Source organism: Mirounga leonina, unplaced genomic scaffold, assembly GCF_011800145.1.
Source record: "Mirounga leonina isolate KUSES-001 unplaced genomic scaffold, KU_Mleo_1.0 Mir_174, whole genome shotgun sequence".
NCBI classification, from domain to species: Eukaryota; Metazoa; Chordata; class Mammalia; order Carnivora; family Phocidae; genus Mirounga; species Mirounga leonina.
In genome coordinates this window covers 73,082,769-73,102,387 of record NW_023270451.1, presented here as the reverse complement: position 1 = coordinate 73,102,387, position 19,619 = coordinate 73,082,769, and the positions used below count along the sequence as shown (strand labels likewise).

The 19,619-nt window shown below is 38.4% G+C and overlaps 1 protein-coding gene across 6 annotated transcripts in view; it reads left to right on the top strand.

Annotated features, from left to right (window-relative positions):
• CNOT4 (CCR4-NOT transcription complex subunit 4) overlaps window positions 1-17,921 on the top strand; it is a 144,968-nt gene extending 127,047 nt beyond the window's left edge. For 4 of the 6 annotated variants that reach the window (XM_035021165.1, XM_035021162.1, XM_035021164.1 and 1 more), the window contains 2 exons: window positions 15,634-15,846; window positions 16,523-17,921. In XM_035021165.1, the coding sequence (XP_034877056.1) occupies window positions 15,634-15,846; window positions 16,523-16,824 (515 nt within the window). In that variant the 3' untranslated portion in view covers window positions 16,825-17,921. The remainder of the gene's footprint in view (window positions 1-15,633; window positions 15,847-16,522) is intronic. The other 2 variants (XM_035021167.1, XM_035021166.1) reach the window with 1 other exon arrangement.
• Window positions 17,922-19,619: the final 1,698 nt, after the last annotated feature.

Genomic DNA, 19,619 nt, shown 5'->3' with positions numbered 1-19,619 from the left:
TGATTACCCTACAACATCCCCGACAGGCCCGAATTTTCCCTTTTCAAAGGAGAAGGCTCTCCCTCTCAGGCTGCTGAGTGCTTATTCGAGTCTCTATGATCATTCATCTCCCAGTTACCTCCCCAGGAACCAGTCTACCATCTTTCAGCTTATTTCCAAACTGGCATTTAGTTTTAAGTGATCTTTTTTTTTTTTTCTTTTTCTCTCTTAAAACAGCATATTTAAACAGTAAGCATAGTCTGAGTTTTGGAGTAGATTAACAATCACTGCAACTGTTAAATGTTGAATTGATAAAGATTTTTGACATTGTAAGACTGGTATTACCCACTTTCCCCAACTTCTGAGTTATTTAGCTCTTTTAAAAATCATTTAATACTTCCAGACAATATGACTAAAATTCAGTGTTTTACAAATATGTGTAATTTTTAATAGAATTAAATTTTTTTTTTCACTGAAATGGTAGTTCTAGTTCAGTATAAAGCTCCAGGATATGGTGAAATAAGAATTGTTGTTTCTGATTTGAGCTTGAGAATGTATTCACTTGGTCTTCTTTCCTTCTTTCCTTCCTGCCTTCCTTCACAGTAGGGCTCAACATTGATTAAGAATTGGTTCTGTCAAGACTATCTTTGGCAATCTTTTTCAGATCCAACTATCATAAATCATAGCTAAGGATGAACACTTAAATAAATGTATATTTTAAATGATTTTTAAACTAAGGCCCCTTAGTGGACTAGTGGTGAGCATTTAAGCCTTTGAATTCATCAGGGGTTTTTTTGAAATGCTAATCTCCACAGGAGTATTATCTTTTGTAGATCTGCAAAGGATGCATTCTTACTAGGACTAAATCTTTTTAAATTGAGACATCACTTGAGAAATGGAAGCACAAAAGTTTTTTATTTCCCCTAGTATGTGTATAAATAGTATAGAGGAAGAAACAGCAAAATAGTCTTTTATTTTTTTTAATCAGACATTTCATATAGCTAAAATAGCTAAATTTAACAATATATATGCTTGGTTTGAAAATCAAACACTTATTTGTAAAAGAATCCCAAACGTTAACAAATATCTCTTGGTTTGTAACTAGTACAATGAGAAAGAACTCTTAAAGATGTGTGCTTGCTTGGTCTGTTGGGTTGGAAATGTTTACTACCATATACATCACCATGACTCTATGCATATCTGTTTGATTTAGTTTTTAGTATAAAATAATGAGAAAGCTATTTCATTTCCTGAAATTTTTTTCTGAAATTAAGAAATAAAGCAAATTACTGTTTTGATGTCTGAAATGATACTTTCTAAGAATGAAGCTCAGAGCTGGGTTATGAAGAATTTGTCAATTAAAATCGTGTTTCAGAACATGGATAATTTTAGTCTTTTTTTGGGAATTTTTCTGACTTTGATTTAAATCCATAAGATAAGATAGGAGCCATCTTTCAGGAAAAGATGAGACTGATCTTCACTGTCAAAATAAAAGTAAGCTGTGTAATTAAAGGGAGTAAAAAACTGGGTTTGGTGTTTTTAATAACTTAGAAAATTTGGAAATCTTTTAATTTAGAAAATTATGAACATCAGAAATCTTAGGAATTTCAGTAGACACATAACCACATGGGGATTTGCTGCACAGGTAGCAAAATACTTTGGTTATGAAAACAAGCCCGAAGAGGAACGTATACCCCCATAAAAGCGTTTTATCGGCACTGAACAATCAAAAGCTATCACTGACTTTGTTCACAATGGCCAGCCTCTAGTGAACCACTAAAGAAAAAACAACAAGCAGAACAGCATCACTTTTAGGAAAGAAGATACAGAGTAGACATTCAGAAAATGCTGAGTGAAAGCTAATGGTTGAGAGAGTGATATTGGTGTCTGATTACTTCTGGAGGCCTCCAGAACCTGGTGTGCTTTGTGTTACATCTAGACTTTGGAAGCATTTACTCAGATTCGTTTGCACATGAGTTACAACTTACGTCTTGGTTGTACTGTGGCATTCATTGTCGATTCCACTCCATGATCAAACCTTTTCTTCTGTCTTCTTTATCTCTGAACTCTGGAAACCTCGGCTCTTGCCGTTTACTTATTTCTTCAACACCATCCCCACAAAGCACTCTCACAGTTTTTAGAATGTCACCTAATAACACTTTTTTCTTACTTCCAGTTTCTCATTTGTGATACCCATAAATAAATACGTAAATACATAAGTGAATATACATGTGTGTGTGAATGTGTGTACATCTTCCCCTAAAACAGGCATATACACACAATTCAGAAAGTCTTTTAAAGGCAACTAATAATTCTTAAAGAACTTTTTCTTTTGGTGAAACCAAAATCTATTTCCCATTTATACTTCTTGTCAAATATGTGAAGGCGGGTTACCACTTGTCTGGTAACTTCTAGAGGTAGATGAAGCATTCTTAGGCCTTCCAACCATTTTACACTTAGCATGGATTCTAGTTCTCCCTGTAGTCTAGTTCTCCTCTACATGTATTTTGATTGGACAAGGAATGCTTTTCTTAAAATATAAGAAAATCACACTTTAATGATCCTGATGTGTTCAGATAATAGATCTATTTTTTCATTAAAACTGTTCTTATTCTGTATATTTGTATATTCCTTTACAGTTTACAGAGTCCTTTTTTAAAAATGTCCTGTGGGCGTAGGTATTACCCCCATTTCGTAAGTGAGGAACCTGAGGCTCAGAGTGGTTTCACTTGCAGTTTGCCCATTGTCCTACAATTGCTAATGTAAACATTGCACATCTATTTACATACATAGTCTTAATGTTACCATTTTAGAAATTCCATTACCCATTTGTCATATTAGATATAAGCTATTGAGTAAAACCACTAGACCCTTTTTTCGTACATGTGACTGGTTAGTTAGATCTCTTTCATACTGTACTTTCCTAATACATTTTTAAAAATCTGAATGTATATACCTCTTAAATTTTGTGCTTCGATTTGATGAGGTTAGAGTATACCGTTTGTGTATCACCGTCTTACAAGTTTGTCTTATGAAAGAACTATGATTTTAAAGAGATAGATAAATGCTATTGGTAACATTAACATTTATGTGAAGAATTCAATGATTTTTAATTGAATAGCTGTAATTTTAATTACTGATTCTGTCATCTCTAGAATTGGCTTCCATTTGCATATTTAAATTAACTTTGTGGGTTTTGCTGAGCTTGATAAAAAGTATGGAGTCAAAGATAAGGGAAGCAGTATCACAGAAACTTACTGTTTTTTAAATTTTATTTAAATTCCACTGAACATACAGTGTAATATTTATTTCAGGTGTACAATACAGTGATTGAACACTTCCATACATCACCCTGTGCTCATCACAAGTGCACTCCTTAGTCCCCATCACCCATTCAACCCATCTCCCCTGTCCATCTCCCTTCTGGTAACCATCAGTGTGTTCCCCATAGTTAAGAGTCTGTTTCTTGGTTTGTCTCTCTCTCTTTTTCCCTTTTGCTCATTTGTTTTGTTTCTTAAATTCCACAGATGAGTGAAATCGTATGGTATTTGTCTTTGACTTATTTCACTTAGCATAATACTCTAGCTTCATTTTGCAAATGGCAGGATTTCATTCATTTTTATGACTGGGTAATATTCCGTTGTATATTTATACCACATTTTCTTTATCCAATCATCAATCAGTGTACACTTGGTCTGCTTCTGTATCTTGGCTATTGTAGGTAATGCTGCTATAAACATAGGGGCGCATGTATCCCTTTGAATTGGTGTTTTTGTAACTTTGGGTAAATACCCAGCAGTGCTATTGCTAGATCATAGGGTAGTTCTATTTTTAACTTTTTGAGGAATCTTGATACTGTTTTCCACAGTGGTTGTACCAGTTTGCATTCCCCCAACAGTGCAAGAAGGTTCCTTTTTCTCCACCTCCTCGCCAACACCTGTTGTTTCTTGTGTTTTTTATTTTAGCCATTCTGACAGGTGTGAGGTAGTATCTGATTGTGGTTTTGATTTGCATTTCCCTGATGATGAGTGAGGTTGAGCATCTTTTCATGTGTCTCTTGGCCATCTGTATGGCTTCTTTGGAAAAATGTCTATTCATGTCTTCTGTCCATTTTTTAATTGGATTATTTGTTTTTTGGTTGTTGAGTTTTTATAAGTTCCTTATGTATTTTGGATAGTAACCCTTTATCAGATATGTCACTTGCAAATATCTTCTCCCATTCTGTAGGTTGCCTTTTTGTTTTGTTGATCCTTTCCTTCACTGTGCAGAAGCTTTTTATTTTGATGTAGTCCCAATAGTTTATTTTTGCTTTTGTTTCCCTTGCCTCAGGAGACATATCTAGAAGGAAGTTGCTATGGCCGGTATCAAAGAAGTTACTGCCTGTGCTCTCTTCTAGGATTTTTGTGGGTTCAGGTTTCATAGGTCTTTAATCCATTTTGAATTTATTTTTGTGTTTGGTATAAGAATATAGTCCAGGTTCATTCTTTTGTATGTTGCTGTCCAGTTTTCCCAACACCATTTATTGAACACACTTTTTCCACTGGAAATTCATTCCAACTTTGTCAAAGATTAATTGACCATATAATTGTGGGTTCACTTCTGGGTTTTCTATTCTGTTTCATTGATTTATGTGTCCATTTTTGTGCCAGTACCATGCTGTTTTGATTACTATAGCTTTGTAATATAACTTGAAGTCGGAATTGTGATGCCTCCACCTTTGCTTTTCAAGATTGCTTTGGCTATTTGGGTTTTTTTGTGGTTCCAGACAAATTTTAGGATTGTTTGTTCTAGCTCTGTGAAAAATGCTGTTGGTATTTTGATAGGAATCACATTAAATGTGTAGATTGCTTTGGGTAGTGTAGACATTTTAACAATATTTGTTCTTCTAGTCATGAGCATGGAATATCTTTCCATTTCTTTATGTCATCTTCAGTTTCTTTCATCGGTGTTTTATAGTTTTCAGGGTATAGATTTTTCACCTCTTTGGGTAGGTTTATTCCTAGATATCTTACTGGTTTTGGTGCAATTGTAAATGGAATAGTATCACAGAAACTTTCAGGCTGACACACAGTACCTTAAGTTTTGTAAAAACTCATCTAAACACTGCTGTTATCCAATGCTACACTTTACATCTTATCCCAAAAGATTACCATTAGAAGACTTACCAGAAACGGCTCAACTCAAGATATATTATACTTAGGATATCCTAGAAAGCCCATCCAAGGAATAAATTATTTTGATATGATTGCTTCTTTATAAAAATGCATTTTGGCTCTCATTGATCCCTCTATTCCATTTGTTTTATGGAGTTGGTGTGTCAGTGGGATGGGAAAGTAGCTGGTTTCAAAGTCTTGAGTTTGTACAGGTAGCAGAAGAAGAAAGGAAAAGGGACCATGGTAGAAAGAAAGAGGACATTTCCAGTGGAAAACAGTTGTCAGTAGAAGCTGCCTCCATGACTACCTACCTATTCCACTAGAGAATTAAAGTTTAACTTCCTGTGCACTTCAATTGGAAGGAAGCTAAGGTTCTAGCCAAAATGCTGCATATTATTTTCCATGAAATATGCCCTCAAATGCAAGCAATAGAGCAGCAGGACTTGCTAAACCTGTCACTCATTTCTAAGGAAATCATCCAGCTCCTAATCTGTTACAGATTTTCCCAAGAACTAATTATAAGCATGTAGCTTCTAGAGTCCGCCATTTTCTCCTTTTCCAGCACTTATCTTAACAGTGGTTTTGTGATCACATCTGTGAGGATTAATTCCCTGGAATAGAATTAATTCATTTTGCACCTAAAGATTTAAAACTCATTTAAATTGAGTGGATGTTCTTTTATTGTCTTTGCGTCTTTACTGACTTACAGTTCTCTTCTCCACATTGCTTAATCTGTCCATTCTGGTTTGAGGATTGTGCTCTTTTCATAAAGAAGATGGAAAGACGCAAAATGAAGATGGAACTGCATAGCCCTGCCTTCTCTTGGGGCTTAGCATTATGACACCAAGCTGCACAGGGGCTTTTCCTAATTTTCTCCTATTCCAAACTTAGCTTTTTCTTGCCTTCAACATTGTCCACAAGCTTCAGATCATTACGTGTTCTGATTTTAGTCCTCAAGGATCATGACATTCTTATTACAGACAGGTAGGTTTTTTATCTCCATCCATTTTTCCTAAGCATTTTTTTCAATTCTAATCCTGTGTGATTCTACCTCTGTAACAACTGGTTTCTTTAGATTTCTCCCCAGTTTCTTTTCTTTGTTAGAATCATTTATTCTTGCAGCCTATGAATCATTGTCCCTTATAACCATGGGACCACCCTGAGCCATACTTTTTTTTTTTTTTAACGTTTTGTGGAAACCTGCTTTCTCCAAAAATCTGGAAGCAGATGTTCAGGGCTGTTTGTTTAGGAAACATTAAATACCTGTTGAGGTCCAGGTTTGGGAACTGTTCATGATATACAAAGAGCATTAAATCAATGCCCCTTTCCTAGAGGAGCTCATAGTTTAGTAGAGAAAAGCTTACACATAAACAAGTATTTGCAGTGCACTGTGGTAATTGCAGAAATAGCCAGGATGCCTGCTATCCAAGAGCACCAGTCTAAGTTATTCCCATTTTTTGATTCTGTAAATCCTAAAATAATGTCACAAACTCTTAGGGCTTCTGTTATGTTCGCAACAGCCAACCAGTTCTTTGTTGGTCAGAAGTCCAGAATACGTTTCCCTCCTTGTTTCCAGGGAAAGAGAGACTGTCAGGAAGTCAGTTTTATTAGGTTTATCTTCTTCTAGCAAATTCAGACCTCAGAGATGTTAGGGTGATTGTCAGCCCCCCATGTCTGTGTACTTTTGTCATTTGTCTTGGTGAAACCATATTCTAGTGACTTCTATATGCTCCCCTGGATGATAAGCCCCCCTGATTGTCTTTGGATTGCCTCACAATGCTTTGTTCATAGTGCTCAGTTTTGTGTTCACTTGAATGCTTTCCTTTGTGCTTCCAATTTCAGATTTTATAGATTTCTTAGATTTGATTTTTGCCCCTCTGGTCCTTTAGCTCTGTTGCTTCTATATTCTGGTTCAGGTTCCATCTAATCCAGTCTGTAATGCTTCTGAGATGTATTTATCTTTTGCATTAACTTTTAAGTGTACTTTTTCCTCACTCTCTATATAGCTTTATGTATAGACATCATTCCGTAAGTATTTTTCCATTAAAAAAAAATAGATTCTACTTCCTTAGATCCTTCATAAAACAAACAGCTGGATGTTTTCCTGGTTCTCATTGGATGATCTGATTCTCCCCTAAAACAGACTTATAGGAACATTCTAGAAGAAAAAGGTACACATTGTGCAAAACACATCTACTTATATTTTGAAATACTTCTACTATATTTTAGATCTGCTGCTCTCTGTTCTGTATGGAATGTCCATGTCCTCTTCAATATCAGCTTCTCGAGTCACCACTTACCTGCATGCAGAATGGAAGAATAGCTCATTTTCTTCTTTATGCCCGTAGGACTTTGTCCATACCAGAAGAGCATTTAGTATCTCCCAAGCATTCCTTATTTAATTTTGGTGCATTGGATTTTTAAAAGTGTACATGCATCTCAAACACTATTGAAAACATATCATTATAGTGGCTCTTTTCCCTCAGTTGACATGCAGAAAAGCCTTTTGGCCCCCCCAAACCTAGCTGATTCCTGCTTTCAGAAAGATTTGCATCTCTTTGGAGAGAATGATTTGATTCATAGCATTATACAAATATGAATTAAACAGGCTTTTTAGGGGAAAGTGATTTTTCAGCTCTTCTCAAGTTGGATCTTTGATTCAGCAGATATCTTAAGGCACATCAAGTTTCTAAGACAGCAACATGCCGAAGGATATACAAAATACACCCTTATAGGCCTTGAAATAGAGCAATAGAGTTGAGAGGTGTGAGAAGGGTGAGCAGCAACCATAGTGGGGTCACAGCAGTTTGCTGCCCAGTGAGTGTGATTCAGGCCACAAGTACTGTTCTAGAATGATCTGAGTGGAAGAGAAAAGACTTAAACTTTTGGAAGAGTGAATAAAAATGAATTAGAAAAAAGCAGGAAAGCATTCTAGAGAGGGAAAAAAGCACGAAATAAAGGCAGAGTCCAGGAAGCCAAGGCCATATTTAGCTGAGCCTCACGGCCTCTCTTTCCCTGTTTATGTCATTTCTGCTTCTATTAGTAATAAATTTTGGTTGTTTTTTATTATTACTCTTTTTCAAGTTCCTTGTGTTCTCAGAACTTTTTTTCATTTGCATTCTTAGGATTTTTCACTTAGTTTAATCTCTACTTTCAAATCTATTAAATCCTTAACATTTTGTGCCCCAGTAAATCTGCAGTACTGGCCTGTCCTGATTTATAATCATAATCCTAGAAATTTAGTGTCATTTCTTTTTGTTTAAGTAGAATAACATTTTTTTTCATAAACCTGAAGGAATTTATTCACAAAATCGTCATTTTCCCTGCAAATTTTAGTTTATAAATTGAAATTATTTCTGAGCCTCACCTAAAAAGTACAGCATGCCGATACAATAAAGCTTGCTTTCAAGTTCTGGTAGGAGGAATTTTGTATGCTCTTTAAAGTTTGGTTTAACATATAAGGACAAGCATAATTCATTTATATTTGAGTTGCTCAGAGATATGTTATTGAAGTTTGGAGAAGGTTTAGGGTTTTTTAAAATCCTGTCCTGACGGAGATGCACTTCATCCAAAACTGATAGGAAATCATATATATAACAGGGTGAGGTGGGGTAGGGAGGTGGCATAGAGAGGGGTAGAGCCTGAGATAGGATGACTGTGTGTCCTTCTAAAAATGCATGAATATTTGAGAGTAACTGGCAAGGAGTAACCATAATGGGAACTAAATTTCAAATGTACAACAGCTTGTACCAAGAAAGATTTGTTTCCCTAAGTAACCTAGCCACTGGAGGGAGCCTTTGACTTTGACTTTGACTATAAAGGACAGCAGTAAAGGAAAGGAAGATAAAAGCTTTTTGGAAAACGATCAGGTTGCCAGTTGAGGCTTTGAGGAGTAACCATTAGATAAGGCTTAAAAACTGGAGAGCAGAATAAACTCTTCTAGGTGTATTTGGGACTCTCGATGACTGCTGCCCAGTTGGGAAGGATTTGAGCACTGATAGGAATTTAACTTGAAATTGAAGATGTCTCTGCCATAGGGACGGCAGATAAGAATGGAGTAGCCTAAGACTGAGGATGTGGACCAGTTGTCCCTAGCAAACATGAAAGGAGAGAAATGGGTGGGTCCGTGAATTTAGCTGCATCTAGCCAGTTTAATTAATAAGGCCTCTGTGTTTCTAACGAAAAAACCTTACAGAGGTGGTGCCAAAAAGAAGGTAGAGGCAAGGCTTCCAAGAGGAGACAGAAAATCCTGACCTGGTGGTACAGACTGTATTACAGGAAACGAATACTTGGGATGGCCTTTTGTTTTCAGGTTCCCCTTATGTGTGTTTGTTCTCACCGTGTTGTCATTGCACACAGATCTCCTGTCTTCACACCGAGCAGCAGGTACTGGTTTTCGAATGCAGTCTTACCTGGCACCCTCATATGTGACATAGATGAAAGCAGAATGGGAGGAGGATATGCTGTCTTAGTGCCCTGTCCCCTCCGCATCCTCCCCAGGGGCTCCTGAGATGGTTTTGCAGTCCGAAACCAATCTGAAATTCAGTCTTCAGGTGAAGATTTTATGCAGACTGGAAAAACTCATTAGCTTGTCACCAGTGACAACTTACAAAGAGCAGGTTTTCCCACAATTTTGCTATCAGTAGCAAAGTTTTGCATTTCCTAATGATGAACACATTGCCGTTAACCTGAGGAACAGAAAGAGAAACCCGCTTAAGCTGCTATAATACTGTGTTCTTGCCTAAACTATTCATCTTTTTCCTGCTTTAGGACTTTTTTTTTTTTAAAGATTTTATTTATTTGACAGAGAGAGACACAGTGAGAGAGGGAACACAGCAGGAGGAGAGGGAGAGGGAGAAGCAGGCCTCCCGCCGAGCAGGGAGCCCGATGTGGGGCTTGATCCCAAGACCCTGGAATCATGACCTGAGCCGAAGGCAGACGCTTAACGACTGAGCCACCCAGGCGCCCCAGGACTTTCTGTCAAAGATTTGATGTCAGAATACAGCTAATTTTATCTTATAATACAGTTGACCCTTGAACAGTGAGGAGTTAGAGGCACCGAAAAGAGAAAATATGTTTAATATAAATATTAAAATATATTTAAATATTGAAATACATTTCATAGTGCTGTACTGAAAAGAATCCACATGTAAGTGAACCCGCGCAGTTCAAACCCATGTTCCGTCAGGGTCAACTGTGGAGCCATTGCTTATAAAACATGCCTTTCTCTATACATCCTACTTAGTAGTTGGTCTAAGTCTAGTGTTGTGGATGTCTGAGGCTCAAGCTATCTATGAAGTAAATAAAGCCACTCGGTGAATGAATGATTGCTCCTGTCCTTACCCCACCCCCCCCGCCCCCGCAGACATTTCCACATGCGTGCCTCACTGGCCTCTCTTTTTACTAAACTTTGTAGCATTTATTAATCACATACAACCCGGTGGCATTTCTTCTGTTGCTCGTCCAGACTGTCATTGTTGAATTTTTCCTGTATTTACATTGTCTCACCGTCTCGACTTTAAACTCCTTGAGAACGGGAGACAAAGTTGAAGTTGTTTGTTCTCCTTGCATACTGTATGCCTTCAGTAAACAGTTGCTTATTTAACTTTGATCTTGGCCATCTTTACACATACATTTTATAATTTTTGTTGTTGCTGTTGTTGCTAAAAACCAGATTTGTCAACCTGCTTCGTGTGCTGTGACCAACATGTTATGGACTGGGTGTTAGGTAATCGCCAAGCTGGCCGAATTTTAGACATAATTTCTTCTCTGTGGTGTGCTGGGGGTCCAGGGAAACTGAAAGTATACTGATACTTCTTACCCAATGGCATATGAGAATGTGGTATCTGGAACCTTGAAGGTATTTTAAATTTTATGTCTTTGAGTTCTATACTGAAAAATAAAACTACTACAAACAACTTGACCTGCTTTCCTGCCCTCAAATTATTTAGACCCCAGAATAGTATTTTGTTGTACATATCTGAAAATTATAAATTAAAATTAGTTTTTTTTAACATTATAAAACATTTAAAACATTAGCAGTCCTTTAAAAATATACAGTTCTTCCTGGATTGTATTATACTACAACTAATTAAATGCTTTAAAAATCAAATAGTATCTAATTTCTAATTGAAAATACGTTCAGTAACTTGATTTTCATTGTGCTTTGCTTGTGGAAAGTTTAAGGTGCTTTCCCATATCTTATTTGTCTTTGCAATATTTTGGTGGTGAGAAGACTTATCATTTAGATCAACTATATAATCCCTCTGTGAAGATGCTGGGTGTTATCCCTACATTCCCAAGGAGGAGACTGTTTGTACGGAGCCAGTTTCTGGCAAGTGAGGAGTCCTCTGCCTTGGCTTTTTGGAAAGTTTACTGTCTATTCAGTATTGAATACTGATAAAAAATTGTTATTAGGCATTTATCAAGTAATAAATGGGCTTCAGATTGCTTTCTCTTCTCTCATTTTATCCCTACAAGAGAGTAAGGCAGATGTTATTCCTACTTATGAAATAGGGCCCTGGGATATGAAGAGACTTACTTAGATGCCTTAGGTTGTATTAATTACCAGTGTAGAGCTGACTATAAAGGCCATCTGCAATTTTCCGCCCAATATTTTCCCCATTAGACCTACTGACTTGTACATTCTCAATGGCACCCCAGTGTGAAGTTCTGTATCAAGAAAGGGAAATGAAGTTGCATCAAGTTGAGTCCAGTGATCAAAGTTCTGGTACGATCTTAAAGGGAAATATGTATTCAAGTGGGATTTTTCAGAGCCCCAGATACAAAGGAACCGACTTCCTTTGTGTCAGTGGTTCTCAACCAGGGACCATTTTTGGCTCCCCCAGGAATCACTTGGCAATGTCTGGAGACATTTTTGGTTGTCAGAACTGGGGTGTGTGAGCTCCTGGCATCTGATGGGTGGAGGCGAGAGATGCTACTAAACATCCTGTAATGCATAGAACAGCTCCCCCCGACCCCCGCCCAACAAAGAATTATGTAGTCCAAAATGTCAGTAGTACCTAATAACCCCTGCTAATAACCCCTGCTGTTGTGTATTGCAAGGAATGGATTACCAGAAGCCCTCATTACCGGAACAAATTTGAGTCCGAGGCAATGGGGGATGGGGAGGTAAAGGAGGTGAGTTCAAGTATGGCTGGACTAAGAGAGCTGTTTTGATGAAGGTAGGCGTTAGTTAATTCCCTTTCATTTGCCCTTTCTTTGTGCCAACACTTGGCATAGCAACAGTGGAGAAAGCTGAAGAAAATTGCTCTTCTTGTTCGAAGCTCCTTGGAATTAGTGGTCCCATTCCAAGAGCTAAAGATGTCAGTCAGTCCATGTGCAGCTTCACTGTAAATCAGTCATGCATGCTCTCAGGGTCCCAAGATGTCTAGGTACATGACTTTGTTTTTTTGACAAGATTGTAAGAATTATAAACTAGCTAATTTATTTCTCAAGCTATCTTATAGTTCACGTGGGATGATCTGAGTTTTTCACTGTTTCTGTTATCATGTGCCATATGTGAGTTCCTTTGGTCAACATAGAGTTGACCCTTAAACAACTTGGGGTTAGAGGCACCAAACCCCTGTGCAGGCAAAAATCCACGTATAACTTTTGACTCCCTAAAACCTTAACTACTAATAGCCTACTGTTGGCCGGAATGCCTTACCCAATAACATAAATAGTCAATTAACACATATTTTGTATGTTATGTATGTTACAATAAATTAAGCTAGAGAAAAGAAAATATTACTAAGGAAATCATAAGGAAGAGAAAATACATTTACAGGACTGTACTGTATTATCGAAAAAAAAAAATGTGCCCGTAAGTTGACCCATGCAGCTTAAATCTCTGTTGTTCAAGAGTCAGGCGTACTCTTGCTTGATTTCATTAGTCTAAAATCAGAGAAACATCTTTTAAAAAAAAGCTTTGTTTTTTAGAGCGTTTTAAGTTTACAGCAAAACCGAGTGGAAAGTGCAAAGTTCCTGTATATCCCCTACCCATGCACAAATGTCTTTTGACTTTATTGCAATACTAATTTTCAAATAAACTTTATATAAATGCAAATATTATTCTGTTAATGCAAAATTAGGGGTTCCTTAGTTCCAGTACTCACTAAACATAAAGCAAAAGTAAGGAGAAAATTGGTGTTATTGAGTTATGGAGTATTTTCTTTTTCTCGATTTGGTGGAAAAGAGGGGCTCAAATCATCTGCATAAGCTTCTTACTGACTTCAGCTACTTAGTTCAAGAGCTTTATCTTCCTCAGAATTTCCCCATGTAGTTATACATCATCTTTTTATATCAGGGGGATTTTATTTCCTTCCTGGGAAGCTTTCCTTGTTTAGAGTTCAGTTTCTGGTTGATTGAAAACCATTTTAAGTTATACAGTCTGACAATTTGACTATTTATTTATTTATATATTTTTATTTTTTTTAAGATTTTATTTATTTGACAGAGAGAGACACAGCGAGAGAGGGAACACAAGCAGAGGGAGAGGGAGAAGCAGGCTTCCCGCAGAGCAGGGAGCCCCATGTGGGGCTCGATCCCAGGACCCTGAGATCATGACCTGAGCCGAAGGCAGACGCTTAATGACTGAGCCACCCAGGCGCCCCAGTTTGACCACTTTAAAGGTTCGAATGTGGCATAGTCACCAAATCTTCCTGTAATAGAGGGTATTTTAAAACTAAAATGATCTTGTTAGTACCGCATACAGTTGGAGCCAGAGTGAAGATGATTGCACTGTTGATTAGAAATCCGCCCCCAGCCCCTGAATTGACTGCAGAGTCCAGTTTGTTCCTTCGGCCAAAATATTTGTCTATCCTGCTAATCATGGCCAGTAGATACACTATAATGTTGCTGTGTTTATTTTTTGCCTCCTTTTAGTCATGGGTCTTATAGGCCCCTGGCTTTTCCCTTAAGTATTTGACCCATTAAAAAGTCAGTTAATAGTCTGTACCATGTAGATCAAGAGAGAGAGCTTGGTGTTATTAAAAGAAACAACTCAGGTAAGGTCTGGGTTCAAGTCCTTACTATACCAGTTATGTGACCTTGAGCAAATTATTCTGGAGTGTGTTTCTTTATCTGTTAAATGGAGATGGTTCTCTCTGCTCTGCCTGCATCACAACATGAGGGTCAAATGAAATAATAATTGACTATGAGAGAGCCTTGTAAATTGTACAATTCAGTGCGGATGTAAAGTAGGATGCAGACAGAAGGATGAGTCTTAGGAAACGGCATTGATTGTGAAAGGAAAGAAGGTTTGAGGAATTTATTTTCCCTTATCTTGACTTGTCTATATGGCGTAGATGGCCTCTTCTTCATCTTAGTAATTCAGGGATGACTTTTGTTGGATTTGGTTGTAGTTTTTTTTTTTTTTCCTTTTTATAAATAAGGTCAGTAGGGTTAAATGCTTCACTTGCTGAAACATGATACCATTTGGCATAGAATAGTAATTGGTGCAAAGCAAAATTATAAAAAGAAAATTCTGAATTCACCAAATAGCATAGACTGCCTGATAGAATATCATCATCATCATCATTGGTGATTGCTAATCAATTCTCTATGCTCTTCTCAAAAACCTCGGTTGATAGTTTGACCTACATTCCTGTTTCCAATGAAACAATTACTCTGGTAGCTGTGCTTCACTCTTTCCCCTCCAACCAATTAGAGCATGTGGATTCTGGATGGTAGTAGATCAAGTTAGTTCAGTCACAATTTATAAAAAGCCTTTTTACATTGATAGTGTCTTGTCATATATGACATTATTCATAAATAGAACCAGAGAATTGACTGTAGGACTCCAGGACTTGAGTTTTAAAATGGTCGGTGGATCTGTTGGAATAGAGTAGGTAGACTGTGCTGGAAATTATCCCATCTGAAAGGTAGCTTAGCCTCTGCCTGCTCAGCCTTTATGACTAACGGAAAAATACTCTCTTCAAATTCAAAAGCCTATTCATTCCTGCCTTTCTCCTCTGAAATGCATTACCAGTTTTATCATGAGGAAGAACTTAATTATTTTTCCTTTTCTATTGGCTTATGTTTATTCTTCATAAAATGACTTTTCTTCCATTTAACGGGCTCAGAAATGAGCTCCTGTATTGAACTTTGCAGGCTTCATAGAGTAAATCAGCTCAGCCGGCTAAATGCCTTACTGACTGAAACTTCATAATGTAGCTGGAACTCAGTTGTGCTTTGGAGCATGGAGTCTTTAAACTGGATTATTGATTTACAAGCGCAAGATGGTGAAGTGTCTATAGGAAGGATGAGATGCTCCCTCTCCTGATCCTTGAGCAAGTCTTTCCTCACTGATTTCAGGGGCTCTGAGCTCATGAGCAAAATCCTAACCACGTTTATCTTGCTTAGGACAGCCCATCTTTAATGCTCAGTAAAGAAAGAATAATTCTTCTCCCGCTTAACCACTAAAGAACAACATATGTTTCTAACGTCAGCTTTTTATTTTTTTTTTTATCTTTCATTTTTTTGTTGGTAAATCTCCCAGACAACAGCAGTTCTGTAGAGAGTTTAAATATGAAGGAATGGCAGGACGGGCTAAGGGCACTTCTACCCAACATTAACATCAACTTTGGTGGACTGCCCAATTCTTCCTCCCCCTCCAACGCCAACCACAGTGCACCAACATCCAACCCTGCCACCACCGACAGCCTGAGTTGGGACAGCCCTGGCAGCTGGACAGACCCAGCCATCATCACAGGTAACTTTCTCCCTCCTTCAGCCCCACTGACTGCCATCCGTTTGGTTTTTAGCACCGATGAGATAAAAAACAGAGGTCTCTTCAACATAAGCTTCTTTTCGCAAAGCCGCAAGCGTGGGGTGCCCGGTTTCGCTGTCCAGGGTCATGCAGTCCCTGGGGACTCTGTCGGCCTCGTTGTATGAGACACTTGACGCCTAGGTTGGTTCGTTGGGTGTAAGGAGGTGCTCACAGCATGTATTTTTCAGGTCTCAAAGCACAAAAGTATCTGACTTATCCTTTTAAAGGAACATACTCCACTTTTTAAAATAAAGCTCTCTATTATAAGGCTCTCCTGTGTACGTATCCTCGTCAGAGAAGGAGAAGCGCCATTGGGAAGTGATGGCGTCCAACTGTGGGGACTAGGTTTTGCAGCTCTGCCTCTGTGACAGTGGGGGACAGTGTCTATGTAGTGGAAGAAGAGGCATGGGTTTCTGTCACGATGAATCCTCCTTGGGGGTGGAGGAGCCAAAAGAACATAAGGTTAAAAAGGTCTTCTTTGGAAGGACTTGAAGACTGTAATTTTTCTGTTTCTTTTTGGGTAAATTAATCATACCTGAAACATTCTCTGTTTGCTGGCTTTCTGGTTCTTTCTGCCCAGACTCACCATTTTCCCTCTTGTTTTCTTTTCTCTCCTCAGGTATTCCAGCAACTTCAGGAAACAGTTTAGACTCTCTTCAAGACGACAATCCTCCACACTGGCTAAAATCTCTTCAGGCCCTCACAGAGATGGACGGCCCCAGTGCGGCTCCGTCACAGACCCACCACAGCGCCCCCTTCAGCACACAGATCCCCCTGCACAGAGCCAGTTGGAATCCCTACCCTCCTCCTTCAAATCCTTCCAGCTTCCACTCCCCACCCCCAGGCTTTCAGACAGCCTTCAGACCCCCCAGCAAAACCCCCACAGATTTACTACAGAGTTCAACACTGGACCGCCATTAGGGAAAGAAGAGAAACCATTAGAAAATGCAGGATTTGTCCCACCCTGTTTTCTCCCTCTCAGCCCACCCACCGCTCCCTGCTCATCTCTTACGTTCTGAAGAATCCAGTTCCTGATCAATTTTTTTTTCTCCCCACCCCCAGATGCAATGCGATCACAGGGTCATGACCAGCTTTGGTTTTTTTTTTTTAATTGTAAAAGTTTCTTTTGATCAGCATTTGAGTGACACTGTTGAATGTTTCCTAAAAATGCCTTTTTTAAGGAGGAAAAAAAAAAATCAAAGGGCAGTCTCAATACTTAGAAAATTACTGTCTGTCTGTCGCGCATAATAATGACATAATCTGCTTAGCAGAAAATGACGATTAATCTTTAGGAAAGGTCAAGTAAATGCATTATCAACTGCAAAAGTTTGAAAACCAGGTTAATTGAAATGAGATTGCTAAGTGCATGGGGGAAAGAAGTGGTCCTGGCATCCATCTTGTATTCAGCTTATGACTATTGCAGGGAAAAATGCTTTTAATTTAATTGAATTTTTAATTCTTTCGGCAAGTTGATGGAGAGGACTTGATTGTGTCGTTAAGCAAAAGAATTTATTGGAAGTTGGTAGAAAGACAAATTGATCTGTAATAGTAACTGGCCTATTGCTAAAGAGTTTATAAGGAGGGGAGAAGTGATTTTTTTTAAAAGGAGAAAAAAATTTTTGGCTTTAGATTTAAAGTAAATTCAAATGTTTTAAAGAAAAAAAGCATTCACAGATTTAATACCTATGCATAACATAAGAGCTGAAATATAAGTAATTTCTCCAGTCTTTCTCCTCTGTCAGAATCTTTTTTTCTTTTACCTTAAATTCGCCTGACTAGGGCACTCTGAGATAGCACTGCTCTGGGGCCATCTGATCACCATCAGAAGCAAATCTCTGACCTCCTTGCCTGCCGCTTTTACTTAACCCTGTAGTTTCTGGACGTTTGTGCAGTATTGAAAAGACAGGAGAAAAGAAAACAGAAACCTGGTTATAACCTGACGCTAAAACTAAAAACAAGGAAATGTACCTCTTTCTTCAGAATTAAAACTAAAATCTTAAATAAAACAGAAAACTTGATGATGACCCTTGGGTTGTTCTTGGTTTTGTTTTTCCATTTTATTGTATTGTGACCGCAGTCATCAGATGTTTCTGTTGATTTTACGTGTTCAACACTAGGGAAAATGCTACAGAGGAAGAAGTGAGAAAAAGAATTCATCTGATTGTCAGTCTTGGCCATCTTTGAAGATCAGCCCACCTTGTCCTTGAGAGTTGCTCTTCCTTCGGCTTTTGGCAGAAGATACCTCCCTGTGCTATTGTATTATGCAGACCCAACCTTCCCAGCTGAGAAGCCTTATGTGCCAGGAAGGAGCAGATGAGCTGTTGGTGTGCTGAGATGTTGGTTGGCTCGGGAGGCCTCATGGCACTGGCCAGTGTGATGTGCATGTAGCCGTGCCGTGTGTGAGGGCCGTGCCGGGAAAGAGATTGGGAGACCATAACGTCTCTGATGGAGACATCCCACAGACGGATCTTCGGTGGCCAACCCGTTCTAGGGAGTACCTCACAGTGGGAAGATGGTCACACCACTGACCAGAAGAGGGTGGGGGACAGAACGAAGTGTTCCCTACCAGATTCCTAAGATCTGTATGGTTTGCATTTCCTGGCTTGGATTACATTCACAAGTCCAAAGCTGGAGTTTGCACCTTTTCAGCCACATCCAGGAGTGGAATCATTGTCGAATGAATGAAGTAGATCTTCTAAATCATGCATTCTGCGCTTTCAGATTGATTTCTTTTCCTTACCTATACTTTGTACTTCAATTTACTACAAAAAATAAAATGCACAAAGAACAATTTCAACACGGTTTTTGAAAAACATAAACAGGATAGTCTCAGATGTCACCACAAATAGATGTTACCACATGAATAGTAAATTGGTTTTTTTGATTTGTTTGTTTTTGTTTGTTTGTTTTTTAATCAAAATGTTACTGCGATAGAGGACTAAAAACTTCAGACTCTCTTTGTCCTGTGAACTTGGCTTCAGTCTCCTGAATTTTCACATTGCACTACAAAGTGAAGGGTCAACACACAGATAATATTCAGGTAGCAGTGAATTGTAATCAAGGCTTTTGGGGGCGGGAGCTTGGATATTCCTGAGATACGGATATTTCAGTAAAAATGTTGCTTTTTCCTGTAAAAGAAGGGAAATTCGACTTTGCAGTCTGTGCTGTGATTGTTCAATGAATCATACATAAGACTATAAAACAAATATTTAAAGAAATCATAAAAATAAACACCTATGTGCCTACCACCCACGTTAAACATAGAACCTGCACTATCTTAAGGACTCCCTCCCTGCCCGTGTCCACTTACACTTCCTTCTCTCTTTTCACCATCTACAAATAACCATTATCTCCATTTCCATGTTAACCTTTCTTTTCTTTAGAGTCTTGCCGCTTAATGTATGTCTCCCTGAATAATACATTGTTTGGATTGTAAAAGCTGTGCTGTAAACCAAAACCTAGCCGGTAAGGAAAGGGCAGTACTGTCACTGTTAGATCAAGGCTTTTAGAAGATCAACAAAACCTTCTCTGGGTCATAGTTGGCTTTAGCTTCCCTGGTAATTTATATGCCATAGTGAATCCTGGAAATCAGAGTCCACCATAGTTGGGGCACATGGCGGGGCTGGTATGTGAGTCCAGTCCTGGGTGTCTGGCAGAGACACAGTCTGAAGAAGCAGTCTTCTGTTTTCTGTGTCTCAGCTCACCCTTGCTTCCCT